The 25182-nt window shown below is 44.1% G+C and overlaps 2 protein-coding genes across 2 annotated transcripts; both read left to right on the forward strand.

Annotated features, from left to right (window-relative positions):
• Nucleotides 1-10887: 10887 nt before the first annotated feature.
• LOC141967526 (gallinacin-10-like) lies at nucleotides 10888-11401 on the forward strand. The gene is made up of 2 exons (XM_074921403.1): nucleotides 10888-11005; nucleotides 11265-11401. Exons 1-2 carry the CDS (start codon nucleotides 10948-10950, stop codon nucleotides 11399-11401), a joined length of 195 nt encoding a protein of 64 aa, XP_074777504.1. The 5' UTR covers nucleotides 10888-10947.
• Nucleotides 11402-19778: 8377 nt separating this feature from the next.
• LOC141967531 (gallinacin-9) lies at nucleotides 19779-23708 on the forward strand. The gene is made up of 3 exons (XM_074921416.1): nucleotides 19779-19897; nucleotides 22046-22175; nucleotides 23370-23708. The coding sequence occupies exons 1-3, from the start codon at nucleotides 19840-19842 to the stop codon at nucleotides 23383-23385; spliced, it is 204 nt and encodes a 67-aa protein (XP_074777517.1). The 5' UTR covers nucleotides 19779-19839; the 3' UTR covers nucleotides 23386-23708.
• Nucleotides 23709-25182: the final 1474 nt, after the last annotated feature.

Genomic DNA, 25182 nt, shown 5'->3' on the forward strand with positions numbered 1-25182 from the left:
GGGTCATACAAGGGGTGCCCCAATCTTCAATGTGTGGATGGATTAATACAAATACCTTCAGCAACAATATGGAAAAAAAGAAGCAAAGAGTGAAATCTCCAGGTCTGCAATTTTTATTTCAGATATTTAAAAGCCGTGCCAGATGCAAGGAACTTCATAAAATGGAATGAGGGGGGAAATAAATGATAGAAGCACTTCAGTGTACTACATCTAGGGGAAAATAACCCAAACTGTCACACTGAACTGGAGTTACAGCCCAGGAAAGACACCTGCAGACAGCAACATGTTGACCTTGCTGCCATGGGAGGCTGTGAAGGCAGACAGTACCAGCAAGGTCGAAAAGATCTAGATATAGATGGTCCAACAGGGCATTGCTCTCTTCTTGTGTTATAACATGAGGTCAAGATTGCCCCAGAAGAGAGTTGTTGGGGATTATTTCTTTCCCAATATATATTTTGGTGATAGCATACGGCTGGTATCAGGAGGCAGAAGGGCTTTCAGATAGTACACTGATATCTTTAAAATCAGACCATAAACCAGATGTGATACGAGATGGATCATTAACTAAGACATCTACAAGAAGTATTTCTTTGAAATTATTTCAGGGCGAAACAATAAAAAGGACTCAAATCAGTGTTTTATATCTACCTCTGTTGCAATCCCCAAACTTGAGAACACACACACATACACACACACATACACTCGTGGTTGCACCTTTCTCTTAGACAAGGTTTTTCGAACCAAAACTGTCTAATTTTTTTTTCATTCCACTGTTTCAACCAAATCTTCAAATCTCTTTGTGGCACCGGGTTCAAGACCTGCATTCATAATGATTTTTTTAACCTCTTTTTTCTTTATTTCCCCTTGTTTTCCCAGGTGCGGACCCAGGATATACTCCTGAGTGAATGTCAAGTTGTCTCTTTAGGAACTGGATGGATATCAGAACAAAGTCCAGGGAGACCTAGACAAAGCACAATGACCACCCTTGTGAGCAGACACCAATGCTGATAGTGAGACGAAATAAAGAGTAAATTTTTAAAATGGATAAATACCTAAGTGAGAGGTATACAAGTAAGAGTCCATCAGTTTTCACATAATTGTTCCAATAGTATTGCCTGCTCTATCACAATCCATTAAGTTTTCAAAGCCCCAGAATTGTGCTAGACACTTCTTATGTCTTATGTTTGCAGTGTAGAAGTCATGATGTGGATTTCTCCCAAGAAAAAAGTGTCAAGATGGAGCTGGAGCATTATGGCCCTGCTCAGCACATCATTTCCCTTCTCCCAAGGCTGTTAGAGGGATAATACCAAAGAGTGCTCTTCCTTATAGCATCTCAGATGTACTGGCATCCCCTGGGGCAACAGAGCATTGTCACCATTTGTACATTAATTCTTACAGTACCCCTGGGAAGCAGGGAAGACAAAACCTTCTCCTGGTTTTACCAACATGGGGATCGAAAGAGTTTCTTGGGAACAAGTTGTTGAAGCAAGGAGTCAAACCTGTGCCTTTGGAGGATCCACACATGTCTCACCATGCCGTCCCTGAAAGGATCTGCTCTGACCAACCTTCTGTGAGATCTTAGGCAAGTCAGCGCATATGAAAGTTTGGAAAGGTTGTGCAGAGCCATTCCACATCTACTTCAGGGTCCTTTCTCTTACAGCAGTCCAGACATCCACAGAAAAAATTAAGAAAAAGACAGGCAGAGCCTCATATTTTCCTTGATACACTCGCTGAGCTTCCCACTGACACTTACTTCCAGAAATGGGATGGGTTTGTGTGTTTACCACCTCTCCAGGGTTTTCCTTGGGAATTTGATTGATCATTTTCAAATATACAAAATTCCAGAGAGAGGATTGTGAGCAATTCTTCTCATTAATCAGGAGAGAAAAGGTCACACAGGTGATGGTGCCAGAGTAGTTCAGATACCCCTTCTATCACTGTCACAAATAATTGAGATTTGCTGTGAGCATCAATTAGTTGCACAATTACTCAGCAAGGCAAGCTCAGCTGCCACTGGATCACATGCAGTACTCTAACAAGACTCAGCGATTCCTGGCTGCTCTCTCCTCCTCCTTGCTTCTCTCTGTGCCTCTATTTCCCTTTCCAGTTGGTGACTTCCCACCAGGGAAGGGCTTGTCCAGGTATTGGATGGGGTACCAGAGACTACCGAATTCCAGTACAAAGGAGATGATGATTAACAAGGCATGGAGAGCTCTCTATAAAAATCTCACTGTTCCAGCCTACAGTACATTTATTTACCTGTTTACATCAGGAAAAAAGGCAAAATCCACAGTTTATCCATTTCCCCAGCAGAATAAGTCCCTATTTTTATACAGCTGAAGAAAGGCAGAGGAAAAACCGTGCAGATGCAGCGTATCTGGGTAACATTAATTCCCCATCTGAAAGAGCTGCGAGACTTGTCAGACCTTCTCTCCTTGATATTATCAGTACGCTTTTCATGGGTGCCTGATCTCATGGCCACGGTGCTCTCTCAGCACACCTTTTTCACAAGGTTTGTGCCAGTAGAAGATGAACAACTGCTTCTTAGTCTTTCGTGCATGGAAAATCAACCAAATTTATATGATCTTTTCCCTGGGATTTTGACAGTTATGTAAGAACAGGAGCTCTCTGCCAAATGGGATTTGATCCCACTGCTTCCTTCCTTCCTTCCTTCCTTCCTTCCTTCCTTCCTTCCTTCCTTCCTTCCTTCCTTCCTTCCTTCCTTCCTTCCTTCCTCCCTCCCTCCCTCCCTCCCTTCCTTCCTTCCTTTATGCTTCTGAGATTTTAAAACATTTCTGCACTGAAAACTGTTCTTACAACTAAATCTCGACACAAGACCTATGTCCTTTACACTGGAGAAATGGCTGATCAAATAAAGAACGGTTGTAATCAGAAGGACCAATTAGTTTTTAAGGGAAAAGCCAGAGATTTCACTTATTTGTGGTGTGATTGCAGCGGCTTTGGTTCAAATAGTACACCAGCACACCTGATGAGTGTTTTGGGGCAGGAGGAGTGAGTGGAGGGGAAGGAGAGAGGGAAAGGCTCTGTCTACCCTCTCCTGTGAGAACATCCATAGCAAAATTCCCTGGGGCAGTATCATGTCCATGTTGACAAGCAAACCAGTGTAGGGACAGAGGCATAGGACCATGGCTCTATAATATTAGCTAACCTGGGTGCTGTTTGGGCCCAGGCCAACTAGCACTGACCCAAACTATCCCTGGGCACAGCTGGGGGTTGGTATGGGCCAGGGACCATTCCCAGTACAGTTTTAATTCAGCCACCTTGTTCTGGAGGGTGAAAGTTTTTAACAGTATGGATGTGGTCAGCCGTCCTAGCTGCCTTAAGAACGGTCCCCATCATGTTTAGTTTCACGGTTGACACAATTCTCCCTCCTGTCCTTCCTATGACAACCTCCTTCCACCCACTGTTGGACTGGCTCCACTGCCACCCATCACCAGACTCCATCAGCACACAGGAAGGAACATCAGAATAAGTTCTGGCATACAAAAATTTCATCATCTAGCCTTCTTCCCCAACCCAATGGAAGGAGATAGACAGAAGAGAAAACCCAGATTTTAAGGCTAAACATGTACCACAATCATCTTCAGCTGATATGACTAGGCAGCCCAGAGGACTCTGCCTTGCAGGTCCTACCTAAAGAGCATTGATCCGTGGGCCTTGAATGGGAAGAGCTGGCACAATTTTGCGCTGGTAAGGAGCCAGGATTTTTACTTTATTTGTATAATTCCTTACCAAGGCCAAAACTTTAGATATGTTCTTTGCACCAACACCCACAAAGCCATACATGCTGCCCCTCTGAAGGGCTGGAGATGGGGGTGAAGGGTGGGTGAAACTGTGTTTTACACCCTCAGCAAAGACGTGGGCATGTGAAGTGTACGGAGGACTCCTGAAAAATGCAACTCTTCGTGCTGCTAGCAAGTCTTGGCCTTTCCAAAGGTCATTTTCCTGGCAGTGCCTGGCTCATTACCCAGGAGGAATCCCATCCTCGGGAGAGGGGTTGAGGTGCTGCCGTTAGAGGCATGGTTTCCCAGCAAAGTCATGCACCGGGGAGCGGGAGCTATTACCCGGGGGTGGCTCTGTGGAGACCTTTACGCAGGAAGCTGGAAGTGACCCTCTTAGCTGTTGTGGGGTTGGGTCCCTGCAAACGGCCTTGAGCGTTTTGCCAACTTCAGCAGAGGAAAATAAGATTGGCTTATGCCCTGGCAGTGTGTCTGTGAACAAGGGAGTTCAAAAATTAACAACTCAGTGGCTTCCCTTTCCTTTTGAGGGACTCTTTCAGGCTGGCCTCTGAAGGTGCTGCAGTATGAGTCCTGCTCCCAGGTAAGGCTGGATGAAGCCTCATCCCCCAGCACGGGGACCAGAGTGGTGGGAAAACACCATCCACGGGTGGGGAGATGAAATAAGGAGAGAGGCAGAAAGCAGGTTTTTATGGTGCTCCCAGAGTCTCACCTGATGGATGCTTATCTCAAAGAGCTATTTAAGGGACAGAGGCAGGAGATGTCAAAGAGATGCTTAGAGTCCTGTCTTTGACCCCTAAGAAATAGTATGGTCATACATTGAGGCATTTTCCACCCACAAGGGGTGCTGTTCCAGCAAGAAAATTAATTGAATGTTGTCTTAAACTAAAAATTGGGAAGCAAATATTTTTGTGATGAAGGCGCAAGGAAAGAGCTCTTACTCCCCAGCCAGGCACTGCCCCTTCTCTTCCCATCCCCAGCAGATGTAACCCACCGTGTGGTAGAAAGCAAATACCACACATCTCTGGTCCCTGCGTGCATTACGCTATGCACTGGTTAGTTCATTGGAAACTGATTATGTACTTCATCACGTCATGGTTTACACAACCAGGTTTTTGCTAGTGATACTGACTTCAGAAGATGTGAGCTGCTTTCCAGAGGGCTAGAAATGAAGTAACTAAGCAATATGCAGTAACTAGGTATTTATTACAAGGGAGTCCTCCAGGTGACTTGTCTTCTTTAAAGGATTATATTTCAAGTCCTTCTTTTATAACTCCATGGATATATTTTCTTTGTTACTTTGGTGATATTTTTTTCATATATATTTTCTTTTATCATTGTCCCTGACTGTGTGTCATCTGTCCAAGTAGAGATCTGCAATGGTTGACTTCCAATGTGGGATTTAGATGTGACTCACAAGCACCAGATCACTGTGATTTCCTTTGGGGACAGTGACATCCAAGCAGAGAGAGGCACTGTGAGGAAACCCCGTGCAACTCCAAATTTTAATCAGGACACTGATCCATATAGAAGATTGTTGTCTTAAGTCCAAATCATTTTTAACACAGGAAAAACTGCTAGCAGCAAGACAAAGAGGCATTCAAAACAGCTGAGCTGTGGGTAGGGGGAAGAGGGGCAGTTGCTGGAGCACCTTGTTAAAGGCTCATTGGTAATTGGTGCAAAATCAGACAAATATTAATATCTATAATAGGCTTAGTTGCAAATACAGACTGGAAAGCTATACTTCTGTACTAGTAAAAGTGCCTCTCCCTAGGTCCTGAGATCCTATGGCATGGTGTGACCATACCCATATTGTGCAACCCTCTCAGCCTCCAAAACAAGGTTACACATCAGGCTGCCTACTGGATTACTTCCTACCCAGGACTAATTGTTGAAACAGCCCAGGAATTTTTGGCAGAAAGATAACAGAGGTCAAAACTGCCAGGGCTGTTCTAATAATTTAATGTTATGGATGATCAAGTTTCAGTGATTGTGTCCTGGCACTTTTTAATCTGTTTGTACAGGCATGGAGAGGTCAGCTGAATTACTGCTCAGACTCTACTAACTGTATTAGCTACAGCTCGACTGGTTGTAATGAGGTTTTGGATGTAGCAGACACAATGGGCTTGTCTATTACACATGAAAACAAGCACGCATACGCAGGTGAAGGTCAATGCCATGCTGACCTGTCATATATGTATTGTACGACTCCAATTCTTGTGGTTGCAGCATTAGCAGCTTCCTACCTAACGAGAGCCAAGTGAGCTCTAGTGATTTTATTTTTGATGATGATGTTACCATAGTCAGCAGAAATCTACCCGTTACACCACAGGAGTAGACATTTCGGCGCTGCACAGAGGGAAGCGTTTAGACACTGCTCACTGCCTAGTGAAAACACTTCTGGTGTTTTAGTTTGTCATCAACTGCACAATAATTCTTAAAAGTGAAGGTTTCTGTGCTGTTTCATATGATACCACACAGAAGCCTCAGCCCCTTCCAGGAAAAGCATCGCTCCAGCAGTGTTAGCGCTGTGTGACAGATCAGGAAACTCATCATGCAGGACCAGAGAAGTGTTAGTCTTTTCTCCATACTATACAGGAGACCCTGCCTCCCAGCCTTCCTCTCAAACACTAATTATTATTCCTTCTCACTCTCATCTCTACTGAGGAATCTTCCTTTTACACGGGCTTTAGAGGACATTGCGTTCTCTGTGCCGATTTTCAGCGTTCTGACGTAACTGTCTAACGTTGACTCACCGCAGGGATTGCGACACGAGGATACAAGAAATTGAGATCAGAGCACGGCAGCACCCCTGAACCTTACGTGCACAGAGGCACTGCAGCCTCCTCTTCTGCCCACCTCAGATTTGTGCCTTTTCAGTGATGCTGGCAAGTTTCTTACCCATCAGGTTTCTTTAACTCTAACAGATTTAAGGTGTTTTTCTAATAAAGGACCATTCTAGCTATCACAAGCACGGTGAGGGCTGGTGGAAGAACGGAGGTGAAACGTGCCTGATGTTTTCTGCATTAAGCCCTCTGCACCCATTTAGCCCATGGGAAATGGCATAAAACGTTCTACTGACAAGTCACATGAGGAAGTATTTTGTAGAAGAGCAAAGTGTTTCTATCAGAGGATTTCCACTAATATGGCTCCGTGGATGAAGCAACGTCATCCCTCATGTTCCCATTCTCATTGTGCCCTTAGCAAGACGATGCCAAAGGATACCTGGCGGGGTGGCAAGTGAATAAATGGACATGGCAGTGGTCAAGATTTTACACACGGATTTGCAGACTGATTGGTCTGAGCCACTCTTCCGCTCAGATGTAAGATGCAATGGATGAGAGTTTCACCTGTAGCTATCCGGGCAGAGGTGCAGAGTGCATATCTCTTACCACCGGTATCTGCAGTCAGCTGTGGGAGAGAGCCACACCGTTACTTACACCGCAAAGGAAAGAGCTTTAAATTTCATTGACACCAATTTCTCACATAGCAAACTGTAAAAGCAGACCAGCCAGCTAAAAAAGTAGGAAAACCCAAATGTTTTTGTTAAAATTGACCTGTGTGTACACGATGACGTTGATGAAATGAATGTAAGATTTCAGTCTATGTTCTTTTATCTGGTGTGCTAAAACTTGGAAGCATCAGACAAAGGGCACAATTGAAGAACATATTACTATGATTTATAAACTTATTAGTGATTAATGGTACATGAAGCACTGAAAATATAAATTACTCTGCATATATTGTAAGGATTTATGACATAATTAGGAAACCCAGGAGAATACTGAATTACGTGCTAACGTGAACTTGGTTTTAGTGGGACATAAACATAAATAACCATGTGCCTAGGTGGTTTTAAAGGCATACTTGTAGTTAAAATGGCAAAATCAAGTCCTACCAGTGTCCAAATACATGCACACCATTATAAATAACCATTATCGAAAGTGTAATGGATTCTAAAAAGACATTTTATCATTCATTAACCGTTAAGCTGTGCGTAAGAGAATGTCTTTGAGAAAATGTTGAGGCAAAAAGCAATCAACACCAGATATGGTGCTCATTATGAATTATTATGGGAGACAGTTTGTCAGTCAAGAAGGGAAGAAGAGAAAAAAAACACTCGCCTTGCAGAAGATGGAGAAATTTACTCGGTTGATGTGTGATCCTTTAGCAGGATGAGGAGATGCTTACAAGGGCTGGCCCCACTCAACATTTTGGAATGCTGTGCTGCTAGGGCAAAATTCAGAAAAACTTGATTGCGAACAACAAAAACATAAATATCTATTCATACCTTACAGCTTTACAAAACTGCCTATTAGTAAATGGGGAGAAATAAAGGGAGCACCGTTCTGAGATGCTGTGTCCTTGATGATCATCCAGAGATCTGCTGATGTACCAAGTTCTTCTTTTGCACTCAGCTGTAGGAGCACAAGTAAGGGAGCTTCTACTATTATAAGTTGCCCATCTTTTCCTCATCTCAAAGGCAAAATGAAATGTCTTTTGAGTGTCACATTTGCCACTCTCATATGCTACCTCACTTTCTCTCATATGCTACCAATATTCTCATGGAATCTTTTATGTCTTATTTGCACTGTGGTATTCTTACCTAAGGCTTTAAGTGAAGTCCCCCCACACCTATTTGCTTAGAAAGCCAAATTTCTCTGGGGTAGGTACCTACAACTCCTTGAGTTCCCAGCTCTTGTCTGGAAGATGACATTGAACAGAGTTCTCCAGGACTCCTTCCTGCTCTGACTACCACGGGACACAGCTCCATGTACGCGCTGTCATGTTCCAACCCCAGGTCAAAGCTGTGCTGCACAAATTGCTCTGTTCCTCAGGTGTTTTGTACAAGTTTGGCCTGGTTTTAAACAACCAGCTCAAACCTGTCTTTGTTTTTCACTAGAAGCCAAAGTCATGGAATTTTCCTATTGCTCTGGATTACCTTTTCAGGCTGCCTGTGCTAGCAGTGCTTAAAATGTTGTTCACTTTCCTAGAAGGCTGGTTTACTTCTGCAGCAAATAAGGTTATTCATCAAAATCTATGAATGCTATGGCAACTCGCATCACTGAAATTTAAACACTTTGACAATAGATTTATTCTCTTCCACAGGTGGGAAACAGTACAACGCTGAAAGGAAGCAGAGCTTGTTCAAATATTGCATGAGATAGCAAAAGTCGTCTCTACCTTCAACAGTGCCACGGAATCACAGAATTATCTCGGCTGGAAAGGACCTTGAAGCTCCTCCAGTCCAACCGTTAACCTCACACTGACAGTTCCCAACTCCACCAGATCCCTGAATCGACCCGCCTCTTAAACCCCTCCAGGGATGGGGACTCCACCACCTCCCTGGGCAGCCCATTCCAATGCCCAACAACCCCTTCTGCAAAGAAATGCTTCCTAATAGCCAGTCTAAACCTTTCCTGGTGCAACTTGAGGCCATTCCCTCTTGTCCTGTCGCTTACTAATAGGTTCAAGAGACTCATCCCCCCTCTCTGCATCCTCCTTTCAGGGAGCTGCGGAGGGCCATGAGGTCTCCCCTCAGCCTCCTCTTCTCCAGACTAAAATCACATTCTGATCAGATTACATTCTGATTTTATTTGAGGAAACATGACTCCTCCCTAACATAACTTTTTGAGGGAGCAATGAGTGCTAAAAAAAGCACACTTCTATTTACAAGACATCACACCACCATTGTCCTGTCTATGTGAAAGACGGGTGGCGGAAATCACATTTCAATAGGTCTTCATAAAAGCAAAAGGGTTTTCTTTCCTGGTTTCTTCATGTTCGTGTTGCAGGTCAGGCATCTGTCTCTGTTGGGGTGTCCCAATGACACCTTTCTGAAAGAGAAAAGAGAGGAGTGGCAAATCAGCTCTCCTCTCCATTAGAAATGGGGAAAGCTGGAGAGTTGCTGGCAAAAGAAGAGATAATGTACAAGGCAAGGGTACAAAAAAGGACATTCTGGAGAGCTTGACATTTCCTGATTAACTAGATTTTATGGGTGGAAGAGGCAAATCACTGTTTATCTTACTGTTATTCGCTGCAGAAACAAGTAACTCACCTTGTTGCTACTTTCTCGGCTGTTTAAGCTTGACTGTTATTATGTAGATTAAACATAAACACTGGCAATGTTTTCATTCTACAAATAATTCTTAGAACAAAAATACCATTAACCCTGAGTTAAATATAATAAACGAGGTAATAAGGAAGCAAACTGCTGGACCAGAATGCCAGAGCTAGGAACTGCAGAAAAGCCTGGGCTTTGATAGAGATTAACCTGCTTATTGTGTGTGACGGTATTTGGGCAAAGAGAGGATTCCCGTGGGTGAAAAGCTGTTGCAGTCGTTTGAGATCTACAAGCCCAGGGTTTCATGAAGCAGGACCTTCAGGGCTTTGATCCTCTAACCAACGCTTCTCAGAAAATTTACAGCCACAGGGATGACGCTCTGAAGCCCCAGAAGATGTTGCACTTCAAGACGATATGTTTGCTGAGGTTGTCATGGAACCTGCCTATACTCCCAAACTTTTGGGACAATATGAGGGTAAACAAAAGGGGACATCAAAAGTTAGTAAAAATGCAAAACACTCAAGGTGGCATATAAATGAGAATTAAAGAAGGGAGAGAGCTTTGCATCTGGGGTGGGTGAGGATGTCCTGGAATCTGTTAAACAAGTGACAAAGCAAAGTTGCATCATCTCAAATCTTTCCCAATGCTTTTCTCTGCCTTTGACATCATCTGCCTGATGACAGGGATGGGGAGACAAAGTCGAAACGTTATGTGACTTGTCAGGACCAGAGTCCAACTGTGGCTGACTCCCCAGCACTCTGCCTGACGCATCCCCCTGACTGTGTTGGAATCAGGCCTGGCAGAAGCCATGCAAGCTCGGCGGGGCTTGGCTGACGGTCACATTATATAACTTGACAAGGTCAGTGGAAATTTCACCCTTGGGGATTGCAACATGTTCACTGCACATTTCATTGCAGCCTGCGATAAGGGGGATGACCAGTCTGCTTTCCAGAAGATTGGTTGCAGTTACTTATTGACAAAGCACTCAGCTGTCAAACTTGCACAATCCCACAGGCCCTATAAATACCAGACGCCTTTCCTAGACTCTTCCTCAAACAAATTTCATCCTCCGTTGGTCTTTCAGGCACTTTGCAGGAGCACAGAGTCCACAAACGACTGGCAGCCATGAGGATCCTCTACCTGCTCTTCGCTGTTGTCTTCCTCCTCTTCCAGGCTGCTCCAGGTGAGAAGCAAAATAAATCCTACAAAGAACGAAAGGGCTTGTAAGCAGAAGTGTGTGCACAGGAGGAAAAAAAGAAACTATCAACTGTCAGGAAAAAATCCGATGCTGTTGGGATGGTGTTATGCAGTGGATGGAACCGAGAACATCTGTGCTCAGGATGACTCTCTTCCTTAAAAAGCAACACATGATTTATTGCATATTTATCCTTTGTAATTTTAGACTAAAAACTGAGATTTTTTATGTCTTCCCCTTCCCACAGGTTCTGCAGATCCTACTTTTCCTGACACTATGGAGTGCAGGAGCCAGAGAAATTTCTGCCGTGTTGGGGCATGCCCACCCACCTTCACTGCGTCAGGGTCATGCCACAACGGGCTGCTGAAATGCTGTTCCAAGTAAGTGCTGCAGGACTGGAGGGCATCAGGGGGGCGTTTTTGTCCTGCCATTTTATCAACTGTTTCTTTGGATAATATGCACAACTCCATGGGGCTGGCACGGCAGCCATTTGTGAGAAAGTCCAGATGGAGGATGAACATTTATACTTTGTAGTGTGTGTTTAAGGGGACAATTCATTTTAATGAAAGTTGTGTATGAGAGCGAAAGTTCAGGAAGGTCAAAATTTCCCAGAATTTGGCATTTTTCACTTTATTTAAAACTTTGATGGGGGAAAAAAATAGAAGTTTTTCCAATAAATTATTTCACAGTATTTTCACCCTTCAGGTGAAACAATGTATCCTCCCTCTGTTCTTTTTATTTCCAAAATAACCTAGAAATTGGAATTTTAAAAGGCAAAAGATGTTCACAGAACTCTTCCTCTCATTCTCTTCCCATCTCTCTCTTCCCACCACTGTGCAGATCTTAGAAAGGTGAAGTGTGAATTTGTTAATGACTGAAGACAACTGAGTGTGCGTTTCGCTTTTGACTTTGGAGAACAATTTCTAATAATGTCTGTGGTTCCCCAATGACAAGGTTTTTTTCTTTCCTTAAGGTTTTGAACATGCATTTGGGGAATACACTTTAGCTTAGGATAAAACGAATTCCTCAGGCATTTAATTATTACAATAGTTTTGTTCCACTGATGGCCACGTGGTGATCATTGCTAGCTGCAGTGACTATCACGTACACTGAATTCAGTGACAAATTAGGAGCATTTCCGTATCTTTTGACAAAAAGGATAGACGTGATGACATAACTCATCCCAGCAAGAGATGTTCAAGCAGATCCTCAGCCAGTGATGCGGCTGGACAGAGCCTCGTTCAAAATAAAGGAAGAGCTCAGATCTGTATTTTCTGAATTTCGAAGAACTACTTATTCTGTTATTTATAGCATTACCAGGGTTTAAAAGTTCCCAGAAACTGAAGAAATGTGATGAGATGGCTCTAGGGAAGAGGTTTCACAGCATTTGTTTAGCACATGAGGGTCCTCACTCAGACAGTGGTTTCAGGAAACCCAAGTCATATCAATAATAGGACGTGTTTGTTGTCAGGAGATTAAGTTGCTCAGGAAGCACCCACTTAGGAATTCAAGAAAGCTAATGGTACAGAAGCAACCTGTTACTAGATGATTTTACGAAGGAGTTATGTGATCCCTCAGTCTCTGTGAACAATCATTCTCTTTAGGAAGCAGTTTCTACTGGTAGCAAATAGACTGCGAGGAGCGGAAGGCAGATCTCAAAACTCAGATTTCTGTAAGAACATGTTAGGCTTGATCAAAGAAGAATTGGTCTGGGAAAAGAACAAGAATTCTTTGTTCTTGAGTTTGGTTCCTGGTGTAATTTTTCTACAGAAATACTTCTCAAAAGAACATACCCATATGTGATAATGATAGATGCTCATCTTCAGGATTAAAACTCTTCCTATTGAGGGGTTAAATTTTCATCTGGGTTGGTCAATACATCTGTAGAAGTTGAAACCAACAGGGTATTCTGAAGTACAATATAATTTTTTCCCAGCTCAGTTGCTTGAAAACAAATCTTTAAAACTGGACACAATGAGTTTGATTCAGTAAACCACATGGAGATGTTTCGTGGCATCTGAAGTGCCTCGGAGTATTTAAACCACATATACATGTTAGGCTGAGGTAGCTCATGACCTGTGGGAAAACATTATTTTTCAGAAAAGATGACTGGAGGCCAAACAGATACCCCACAGCTCTTCAAATGGCAATGGACCTGTGTGATTCAGTAACTAATTCAAATCCCCAATCTTTATTCTGGGGTGAGCTGAATCTAAATCTTATTGCTAGTAATAATGTAACTAGTTTGCCAGTGATCATTGTTCTTGTGAACTGGGTGTCTGCAGACCTAGACACCCAGCACACATGGGCACCCTTCCGTGAAGGCATCTAAATGTACATATCTAAACCTGAAGGCTGAACCCATCCTGTACCTTTATTCTGAGAGGTAATTAGCAGGTATTAAAGCTTTTAGAGACTGAGTTTAGATTACACTTCAGCAAAATAACAAGACCCTTTGCATCCTTACAGGATTTTGGCAGAGTAAGAAGAGAAGGCTTTCCTGGGTCAGTGCCCTCGTACCAGCAACATTTCCACTGCCTTGAGGAGGTGATTTTGATGGATTCCTCCTCTGTCTAAACCCTCCTGCAAATGAGCATTAAAAGAAGCTTCCAGAGGGTACATCCTGTTAGCACGCTGCTTCTGGAAATCCAGGTTTTTCCTTGCTGAAGTCACTCCCTTTTTTGCTTTTAATACACAAGCCACTTTGACACCTTGGCCACCTATTCCAGCCTACCTCACCGGGATGTTTGGATGTTCAATCAGTTCAGGTTCATGCGGCTTTTGGAGGATGTGAAGCAATATATATATTATTATTTTATTCACACACAAAAATAAATGTCTTCTTAAACAAATAACTGTGATCTTTTATTGTTACTAACAGTAATTTTCTCAGTGGTTTTGACTCAAGGCTCATGAGCCGTGCAATTTTTTTAAACAAGTCTGTGCAGACTCATATTCCCATGTGATTTGGAAAAGGGGATAGCTAAAACAGCGACACGTTTGGAGGACGATATTAAAGTATTCAGGATAACAAGACTGAAAATTGAGAGTGAAGAACTGTACAAGCAACTCTTGATAGTGATTGGATGACAAAATGTCAATCGATAAACACCTTCAGTATTGCAAACTTTACATAAATATATATATATATATATATATATATACACCTGACTTCATAAACACAGGGATGGGATCTGAACTATCTCTACTCAGAAACAAGATTTGGGGTGATATATACACTTGTTCTGAAAACATCAGACCTGTGTTCAACAGCAGTCAGAAAAGTCAATTAAATGTCCTGTATTATTCAGTAGTACAGATAGAGCCATGAGCCCTATAGTGCTAAAAATGCGAACCCAAGGTGTTTGTCATTGTTTCCTCCAATAGTTACAGATGTACTATCAATTTCTTTTCTCTCATCACAATTAGTCATGGAGGCAAGAAGTCCATTTTCTGGAGTCTGTTTCATACATCTATCTTGAAAAGATGTAAGGCAACACAGGGATGATTTCATCCAAGTGCATTAAAAAACCCTTAGGAGTTCCCCCACGGCACTGGAACCTATTTTTAAGCAATTTAATTGATCCTCATGTCTCTGAATTTGGAGCTGTATCAACCAAAGAAAGAGATACTCCTTCCCCACAACCCACAACTGTAGGGGTTTTTTTATTTGTTTGTTTGTTTTTTGGTATCGAAAGAGTCTAAAAAGAACCCCAATCAAAGCCACAAAGGAAATGCAGGATTCAAAAAGGTCAAATTAACACAGAGGTTCTGAAGCATTTAGTTCCTTTTTGCTGTTTTAACTTCCCCATTAAAACCTTGACAGGGCTTGTTAGTCTGAAGAGGAGGTGTCCCATTTTTCTCTGTTATTTAGCAAATATCCTGCACAAGGTTTCTATAAGCTGTATTTGTGCAAGAAAAAAAAAAAAAACAAAACAAAAAAAAAACCAAAACAAACAAACAAACAAAAGATCTCTTGACTTCTTCAGCTTTGGGTCTGTCAAATGAGGCTAGATCCCTTTCTTCCGAATCAACATCTACAACAGGACTGTTAAATGACAGTGAAGAGCTGCATATTCCATGTACTTCTGTGGCTTCTTGGCTTAGACAGAAAAGCCCTGAGGGTATAGCAGTAACTCATGTTTGAGGCTACCTTGACTAATCTGCCTGACTGGAGTAATCTTATATTTATATTAGCAACTAAAATGTCCAGGGGCAGTTTTCTGGTGAGGTGGAAGACTACTCACCACATGTCCTTGCCCCCAAAATAAGATTGTTGCGTTCGAGATGTGTACCAAGAGCTGTCCCTGGTCTGTGCTAACCCCTGAACCATGCCCAAGATTTGTTCAGGAGCTGACTGACTGACCCACTCCTAAGCTACAATGAAGATCCTGATAAAATGTAGACATCAGGCTAATCATTTAGCAAACATGTCTCACTGCCCATAAACTGGTCCTGTTCGGCTCACTACTACAGACATCGATGATCTGTTCTCCATCCCTCGAGTTTCTCCTGCAAGAAAATCTCTGGCATTAGATCCAGATAAATTCAGGACAGACTGTGCCTCAGATTACCTTCTTGTCCCAACAAAACACATCTCCAGTGTTGTTACTCCAAACAGAGTGGTCTGTCTCTAGATGCTGGACCTCACATCCATCAAGGTCTTTTGTTTCACCCCAGCAGCCACCCTCACTGCCATATGTGGGTAACTTCAGGCTCATTGGGCCATTTTTGCCCAATTTCTATGGAGCTCCCCGAGTCTCCGTCTCACCTCTGCACTCCCCTTGTCCCCTGAATGGAGCCTGGGTTTGCCCTCATGTCAGACAGCTCACAGCTCTCCTGTGTCGCTTGCTCGGCAGTGATCTGCTTCTCCCACACCAGTGTGCTGGCTTTTCTCTCTCATGCATTGACAACAAAGAATTCTTCCCAGGAAATTCCTCATCCCACGTCTGTTGAGAACTTCCCTACTAGGAAACCTTTGTTTTTTCCCTTGGAGAGCTGGCAGGAAGGAAGCTGCACCTAAACTCCCTGCTAGCGCAGTTCAAGCTGTGGTAGAAGCCAGATCATAGAAAAGAGCTCTCTTGCTTGATGCACACATCCCAAAGCTAATGCAGGACCTCAGAAAATCTTCTCCTTGATCATCTGATGAATGAAACAGTTTTCAAAATGATTGACATAGGTGCTTTCAAAAAATTTACTCATCAGTGACTTCTTGCCCTCACAGCTCTTCTTTCACAGCAGGGAGCCAGATTGGAGACAGTCCCATGGCTGGTCTTGGACAAACACTTCAGTCACTAGGACTAGAGATCCTGCACTGAAATCTAGTTTCATGCATGAGCAGTCTCTATCCAGTGCTCCCTCAAGGGTAACGAACTTTGTGTACCTGCCACCCACAGCCATCTTCACCGCGTCTGCAAACATCTGTGCCTCCCACCATCATTTTTTTTCTTGTACTTAACTTTGGGACCGGGGAACTTAACAACACTGCTTGCTGCCACCTGTTTTTTAACTCCTAGACCATAGGAGATTTCCACTAAATTCATTCTCCCCTTCTGTCCTGGCAGATTGGTTGTCTGTCAGTTGTAATTCAAAGCAGGGACTCTTCTTCAGGTCCAAAGACATTTGCACTCCTTGCCCTGCAGCCCAGAAAACAGAGCACAAGTGGCAATTTCTCAAGCTGAAAAGGCAAACAACAAACTAACAACCCCCCTGAAGAACAGTGAGCCAGAGAGGTGAATTTACTCTTTCTGGATGGTGAATTGCGTTTCTTCACAGGGACAGGTCCCATACAAAATCCCCCACTCAGTCCTTTGAGACCAGGTCAAATATTAACTCTAACAGACACCTTGGGATCAGCAGCTTCCCATCTGTAACAGACCTTCTGCTTTCTCTGCATGCTGGTGACTGTTTGCCAGCATCTTCTCCTGGTGCTCAAGGAGAAGGAAGAAGCGGGACACCTTGCTCGGGCTCCCTTTCCCCAGTGTCAGTCTTCAAGGGGGCAGATTTTGCTCCAGGTGCATTTACCTTTCCATGGAGGGAGCCTGAACCTGGCACAAGTATTGCTTCCACTCTCCAGCTGGAGCTGGGGGAGGGAGGTGAGGAGGATGGAGCCATTCCCTCGTTCCTTCTCTCTCCCCGACGTTGTTTGGTTCCAAAGAGCATTGAACAACGTGTGACAGTGGGGGCTGACCCCAGCAGGGTTTGCTCAGCAGCCTCGCTCCCCAAAACAAACATCCCTGCCCCTCGCGCCACCTGGGACAGGCAGGAGGAGAATTATGCAAGGAGCAGACAAGCACATTTTCCTTCTCCATTAACTCCTGTTATTTTTTCAATCATCTCCCTCTTGATGGTTTTCTTATGGCTCGCCATGTTTTAAGATCATGGCCTGTCCCTTTCTTTCCCTCTTTTTGGCCATGCTCTGTTTTCAGAAAAGAAACTGAGGGTGCGTGTGGATGAGGTGCCTGTCTGAAACATTGAGCGGGTGCACGGAGAGGTTTAGGTTGTGGGGTTGCATCTATGTTCTAGCTCACAGATCAGAAATCAGACAGCTGGTCAATATTCCCTATGGTTTGCTTCAAATAAAATTTCAGCGCGCACACACGGACACAGAGTGTTTTAATATAAAAGATTGGCTCCTCAAAACTTCATTTCCCATGTTCAGGGGGAAAATAGAGGACAGATGAAGGAGGATTCCTTCCTCATCCTTTGCCTGAAGCAAAAGAAGGTGGCAACACAGTACACAACACAACGAGGTGCAAATGATTTCACCTCCTGTACCCTCATCCCCACAGATGAGGTTGGTGAAGACACCAACTATCAAGGCAAGAGGCCATTTAAGAACCTGTGTCTCAACAACGTGTGCAAAAACGCATGGCTTTTCCTTAGACCACCACTGCTCACCCCAGTTCTCGTGGCTCCCTGGAAAAGGACTGAAGCTCCATTTTTACATCACCTTCCCTAAGAACTTCATCACAGCAACCCACCACTGGCAGCCTGGGAGGTGCAAAGAGAGGGAGCTGTGGGCATGACACCCCCAGGCATCTTCTGGGGGTTGTGCCCATCACGTGAGACAGACAGACATGAGGCTTCCCCTCCTGCCCTTGGACCTCAGGGGCCACGGCAATGCTGCCACTTCTATCTGTCCTCCACAACCTGTTGAGCAGGGACAAATGTTCATGAACCATGGAGGGGAATTTGCCCACTTTGCCACCTGCATCCTCTTGCTCCTCCTCAACCTCCTCATCTGCCCTCCACTGTAAAGAAGATTTTTGCTTGTTTCTAAAATCCCAGTCCTGACATAGCAAGCTAATATGTTGCGGGTTTTTTTTTTCCCAAACTGAGGCACCCGTTTCATGCCCTAGACCCAATTTGTAGCAGCCAGTTTACCACAGACCTCTCTGCCCTCTGTGTGCAGACATAGCTCACCTCCTGCTGTTACTCTCCATCGCTTCAGTTTGCTGCTCTCACTGAAGCAGTAAAAAATTAAGCACTCTCATGACTTGATTTCATTAATGATTCTTGGCTTATACTGATTCTCTGAAAAAAAAAAATCACCTGCACTTGTGTTTGCCAAGACACATATGTCTCAGGAGTGGCACTTCTTGGAGACAAGCACAAGTACTAACTGCTGTACAAAGCTCTGGTGACACTTCCTCTGGTCCATCTTATATATGGCAAGTCCTACACATGCATTAAAAAAAAAAAAATCAGTTTTGTTTTTTTTTTTCACATACAGAGAAAGGTTACCTGGAGATAAGAGGTGTGGAAACACCACATGAAAGTAGGCTTGTTATGTGGAATGTATAAAATCAGAGAGAGAGATGTGAGTCTTTTCATCAGGAAGGTGACTAGCTGCAAGGGAAAATGTTAAACCCACATCATTTTGGGCAAAGAATGAGTAGGTTTAGACTCTCCACAAAGGCTAGACTTTGGAAGAAGGTTCAAAACAGCAGAGTAGGGTATGGGAGTGCAGTGCCTGTAACAGCAGCAAGTAACATGACCTCACTGTTTTCAGGACAGAGCTTAGGTGACTGCTGAAAAGGAACTGGGATGCTAAGTCCTGTGACAGCGTGGCACCACGCACAGTGGTGTCCCTTTCACTCCTTGCTGTCTAATGGCTGCTTCTTCAAGGTTTGGAACAAATCCATGCCTAAAGTCACAAATATAAGATGCAGAGAGTAACCGTGGAGAACAATTGGGAGACTGGAGCTATTATAATATCCGCTGATTTCATAGCCAGGAGGGGTAATATCTGCAACCCTTTCACTCCTGCCCTGCCTTCTTCAGTTGCAGCCCTGCAACTCTGATCCAAGCAAGGTCTGAAACTCTGATCCTTTGCTGCATTCAAGGAGGAGGGTCTGTTGCCTCCTTGTTTCGTGCAACCTTGCAGGCTTTTGCTATGCTCACCATGCCTGGGGGGAGGATAGACTGTCACAAGACCATGGCCAAGAGCCATGAAGCATCAGCAGATCCTCATCATTTACAGTACTGCAGATCACAGGAACCCACCTCCCTCCTCCTCCAATCCTGTGTCCTCCCCGGGTGCAGCCCACCAGCTGGCACAGGGCATGCAAGCACAGTGTGATTTGGTCACCGCTCAGGTCAGGCATCTTCAAATGGGTTACGTTGCAACATCCTCACACATCACCACTCTCTATAGTAACAGGGCAATGAACTCACCACTTCTCCGCCCCCCTGGTTCTCTCTCTCCCAGAGCCTTTATAAGCAGAGGGACGAACCATCTTCTGCCTTGATCATCAGCTTCTGTCTGTCTTCAAGTATCTTCACACCTGCAAAGGCTATCTTACTACCAGCTGGCAGTCATGAGAATCCTTTTCTTTCTCGTTGCTGTTCTCTTCTTCCTCTTCCAGGCTGCTCCAGGTAAGATTGAAAACAGAGGAGGTGAAGGGTGCATGTGCAGAGAAGTCTGTTAGAGACCGGTGCTGAGGTTCAGATTCCCTCTGTGCTCTTGGACTCCATGACTTCCATATTAGAAGCCCCCTTCCTTAGTCATAGTCTTAATCTTAAAGCTATTGAGTTGAGGTCCTTGATAGGCTTCCTGATGCTTCTCTTTCTAGCATCTTGTGTTCCAGTCACATGGTGACGTGATGGGAAAAAAAATGCTCCTGTGTATTCCTGAGGTAATTCTTAGGCTCATAATTAAGATGCAACTCTGCAATGGGAGAGCTTTCTCTTGTCACGTTTGCACCTACACCTCCTGACTGGGTATTCTAGAGGAAAACACCTATGTTTTTGGAAAAAAAAAAAAAGGAGTTGTGACTGGGTTTTTTGCCTGAAGTGTCTATTGTCCATGTGCATTAAGTGAGTTTAGAGCACATGCATCATTCCAGGGTGTTTGGGGGACTTCAGAGAAGTTTAAGCTGTCTCCATCCTTGCTTTGCTTTGCAGTAGACTCAAATTTGTACCTATTTTGCTAAACCAGCAAACGTCTACTCAAAGAAGAAATGTAGAACCTCTTAGTCAAAATCAGGGACTTGTGAGGAGCTTTAGATAAAGCCTGTACTACAGGCTTCTGGATTGTTTTCTTGGACATTTCCTATTTTATGAGTCGTGAAAAGTATTCTCTATTTCAAAACAAACTGTGAGTCTCTGTGAAAAGACAAGTTACCTTATATCTTTCCATAAAGACTTACATACAGAGAAGACCCATAATATTACAGGGCTTTTTAATTTAGGAGACAAGGGAAAAAAAGGTCTAATGATGTCTTTAAAATCAGCTGAGTGAAATTAGCAACGTACAATCCTGGAATAATATGTGATTAAGGGAAAAGACTTGAGAACCACTAGGAGAAATTTGTTGAAATGTGGTAGATCTAATATAGAATAAAGCTTGCACACCTTTCAAGTTAAGGAGAGAGTCCAGTTTGATGACAGGTGTGGATTGAGACAGGCACAGAAAGTACTGGGTGAGATGATTGCGTTTGTGCTTAGCAAGAAGTTGGGGCAGCTGATGAGGGCTCTTCTGCCTTTTAAGTGCACAGATGTACAGGTGATATAAGAGATCCACTTAAATCATACAAAAATAACACAATTTGAATCGGAAGCTGAGCATCTCAGTGGAAATAAATAATGTTTAGCTTGGAAATACTCTGAACCTGAACTTGGGGCCAGACTTTTACCTGGGATAAGCCCAGGCGGATCCCGTGATGATGATGAGGGAGCTGCAGTCTTTGCCACCACCCGAACATTTGGCCCTTCAGTTCTGAGCATACTGGCACGCTAAAATCATCATAGCATCTAGCTAAACAATATACAGTACTAGTGACAGCAGTCACTGACTTTATTTTATGGTGTATATTTAAGTGTACAAAACATTTTAATTGGGAAAATGCTAGTCCCATTGGTTTGGCTGTGATGAAGGTTTATCTTTTCTGAAGTTTTATGCCATCTATATTAGCCATACCGTATTTTACACGGTAACACAGTGCGCAGGTTTCCCGTGAGCACACTGCTCACACTCACAACGCTCAGTGCTTCCTGTGAAGAAGCTATTTAAAGTACGAGATAAAGATTATGAGTCGTAAATACGCTTTACATTTGCTGAAACTTGAATGGAAAATTTGAAGAAAATCAGAACATTTTTATTTGAATATCATCACTTTTTTTTTTTTTTCTGAGAGTAATGTGAGATTAATATTAAAAATGCATTTTTTCTGTGTTTCCTATGGCTTTTTCATATAACACAGTATTTCTGTGTGTCACTGGAATGACAAGCACATGTCTCCAGGAGAGATGCTAGGGAAGCAGACTGTTATCTTCGGGTCACTATGAATCAGGTAGACTGTTTCTCCAGGCTGTAATGGAGAGATGCTAGCATTACAGCTTGCTCTTCTGGTTAGTTTGTATTTCATAGGGATGTAAAGGCCTTAAGAAGATGTGATCAGGTTACCCCAGTCACCAATCAGGTGGCAGGAAACCAAAAACCATGCCAGATAAATCTAATGCCACAACTCTCCAGTGCTCTGCCTTGACAAATAAACACGAATTTTCCCTTGGGTTTTTTCGCAGCTTACAGCCAGGAAGCTGCTGACACCTTAGCATGCCGTCAAAACCGGGGGTCCTGCTCATTTGTTCCATGCTCGGCTCCTCTGGTTGACATTGGGACCTGCCGTGGTGGGAAGCTGAAATGCTGCAAATGGTAAGATGAATTCCTCCAGAGAAACGCCACTTCACCAAGAGGAAATAGACTTACTGGGCTTTTCCCCTTTTGGCATACAACAGGCCACCTTCTCCAGCTGTCTACATCCTCCAAAAAACCCCTCTAATTGCTGGGGTTTGTGGCTGGTAACAAAAAAGGCAGAGCCTTGTGGTGTCAAAACCACCAGTCTGCTTTCTCTGAAAAACCACAGGGAGAAGTTGATGATGAGCAGAGAGGAACCTGGAGTTTGCACATCTAATATCGTTAATGAATTATCATATAGCACTAATAACTTCTCCCAGCGTGAGTCTGCTACCAGGGCAGAACTAGCTCATGCTCAAACTCTGCCTCTGCTAAGCAGAGTGGACGCAAATGACTTGAGACAGCTCTGAGGACCCTCCGTCGATCCACACAGGCAGCAGCATGGAGTTTCACACTACCAAAAACCCCCAATTTATCAGCACAGAACAACCATTAAATAAGTCAGGATTCATAGCAGGGTGCAGTTTTCCATCTCAGTTACTTAATCTAGCGCCAAGTGCCAGATATTAGATCAAAGTGCCACAGGGCATTTTCTACCCTCTAGGTAGGAACACTCCAACATGTTTTCATCAGCATCAGCAAAAAAGCATCTGCATTTGTAGGAGATATCCCATGCAGAGTGATGCTGTAAGATGCCATGGTCCAGTTCTGCAGTTGGTGACATTTCATACCATACATGTTGGGTTGTTTTGTTTGTTTTTTTTTTTTAAATTTGCATTTTTATTTAATCTAATTGGGTTTCTGTGAAACACCATGCAGAAAGATGCAAAAAAAAAAAAAAAGGAGAAGCCTTGTCACTCTTTTTCATAGAAAAAGGGCATGGAGGGCATGGACGAAAGAGAGAGCAACCACTTTGTCCAGTGTAGCTCTTTATTCCTAAACTAGTTTTATTCTCAGAAGATACCCTGGCAGTATTCTGGGTCATCAGCAGCTGCAGCCAAATAGCTGTGGTGTGTACTGAGTGGAGACATCCACATCCTCCATTTTATCTGGGTCGTCTTATGGCCAAAACCACAGGTCAGCAGCCCAGATCACAAGGATCTCTGCTAATCTCTAACCCCATGTGTTACCTTATATCTACAGAAGTCTGAGATGGCAAGGTATAATTTACTTGTTTGATGGACTAGCTAAGCACCTGAATTTTCTTTGCAGGACACCCAGTTCCTAAAACTGACACCTCCCTGACCACGCAGACAAGAACTCTGGGCACCTGAGACATTTCTCATCCTTTGACAACAATGGATCCCAGCCCCAGTGAAAGCCTGGGAAGCCTTTCCCATGGGGGTGAAGACCCTTAGAAGCACAAGAAGATCTGAGGAGGAGTTCTTGTACCCTGATAAAGAGATTTGCAGCTTCTAATAAAAGCAAGTCACTGTGAAACCACATTGCTGATATTTGCTCATGAATGTCAGGATGGTTATTGCTGTTCTTATTTTCTATAAAAAATCAACCTGTAAATGAAGTTTATTTAACTAAATTAAGTTAATTTAAGTGCACGTGTCATTGAGTCATGTTAAATTGTCCTGCAGAGTGTCTGTGTTGCGGCGATTTGTGTGGCAACATAAATGATGATAAATCAAAAAGCAGTAGAGGCCATTCCCTCTGCCATCCCAGTCCAGGGCACCAGGCTGGGGTTCAGGAGACAGGCTCAGTCCTCCGCTCCTCTACAGGGCTGCTTTTGCTATCCCAACCTGGAGGGCTGGGAATGGCAACGCAGAGAAAGAAACCCCAGGGTGGCAGAAGGCCAACATCTTTAGGTCTTGAAACATCCTCACCATATTCATGTCATTCTGCTCCTGCTGCCTCTATTTAGTCCAGACTAGCATCATGATAACGAAGTTTTGCTTCTCTGGATTCTAAACTAATCAGACTGTTTATTACTACACTAAGCTGTCTGTTTGCATGTCCATCAGCCTGGAGTCTCAGCAGCTGCTGTTGCCACGTATAGATGCATCCCTGAATTGCATTCACAGAATTCACAGGATCATCTCGGTTGGAAAAGGCCTTGAAGATCATCCAGTCCAACCGTTAACCTAACATTGACAGTTCCCAGCTAGACCATATCTCTCAGTGCCATGCCGCCTCTACTCTTAAACCCCTCCAGGGATGGGGACTCCCCCCCTGCCTTGGGCAGCCCATTCCAACACCCAACAGCCCCTTCTGCAAAGAAATGCTTCCTAATATCCAGTCTAAACCTTCCTTGGTGCAATTTGAGGCCATTCCTTCTTGTCCTGTTGTTTACTACTTGGTTCAAGAGACTCATCCCCCCTCTCTGCACCCTCCTGTCAGGGAGCTGCAGAGGGCCAGGAGGTCTCCCCTCAGCCTCCTCTTCTCCAGACTGAACCCCCCCAGTTCCCCCAGCCGCTCCCCAGCAGACCTGTGCTCCAGACCCTGCCCCAGCTCCGTTGCCCTTCTCTGGCCACGCTCGAGTCATTCAATGGCCTTTTTGGGGTGAGGGGCCCAAAACTGAACCCAGGAATCGAGGGGCGGCCTCCCCAGTGCCGAGCCCAGGGCTCAGATCCCTTCCCTGTCCCTGCTGGCCACGCCAGTGCTGACACAAGCCAGGATGCCATTGGCCTCCTTGGCCCCCTGGGCACACTGCTGGCTCCTGTCCAGCCAGCTGTCAATCACCCCCTCCAGGTCCCTCTCTGACTGGCAGCTCTCCAGCCACAACTCCCCAAGCCTGTAGCACTCCCCTGCCTCCTTGCCCTCCCCCTAACACCCCAGAGTGCTAATGCAAAGGCCAAAAGGATTTGAGATAAGGGATGACTAAGAACATCCATGCTCTCCATGCCACGAGCTGCTATGGATGGGTTTAGGACTGCCGTGGGCCCTGAACATGGTCAATTTGTGCCAGATTTCTACTAGGCTAATCACAATGGATTTGGAGAAGTTATTCTTGACTGTTACTGGACAACATAATACTGAACAGGACCAGGCCATATTTGTGTCCATATGTGAGTTC

The sequence above is a fragment of the Athene noctua genome, chromosome 1 (assembly GCF_965140245.1).
Source record: "Athene noctua chromosome 1, bAthNoc1.hap1.1, whole genome shotgun sequence".
Taxonomy (NCBI): Eukaryota; Metazoa; Chordata; class Aves; order Strigiformes; family Strigidae; genus Athene; species Athene noctua.

Bases quoted from the DNA above. Each gene is read 5' to 3' on its own strand.
- LOC141967531 (XM_074921416.1), top strand. From the start codon at position 19,840: ATGAGAATCCTTTTCTTTCTCGTTGCTGTTCTCTTCTTCCTCTTCCAG. The intron at 19,898-22,045 runs GTAAGATTGAAA...GTTTTTTCGCAG, and splicing joins CCTCTTCCAGGCTGCTCCAG to CTTACAGCCAGGAAGCTGCT.
- LOC141967526 (XM_074921403.1), top strand. From the start codon at position 10,948: ATGAGGATCCTCTACCTGCTCTTCGCTGTTGTCTTCCTCCTCTTCCAG. The intron at 11,006-11,264 runs GTGAGAAGCAAA...CCCTTCCCACAG, and splicing joins CCTCTTCCAGGCTGCTCCAG to GTTCTGCAGATCCTACTTTT.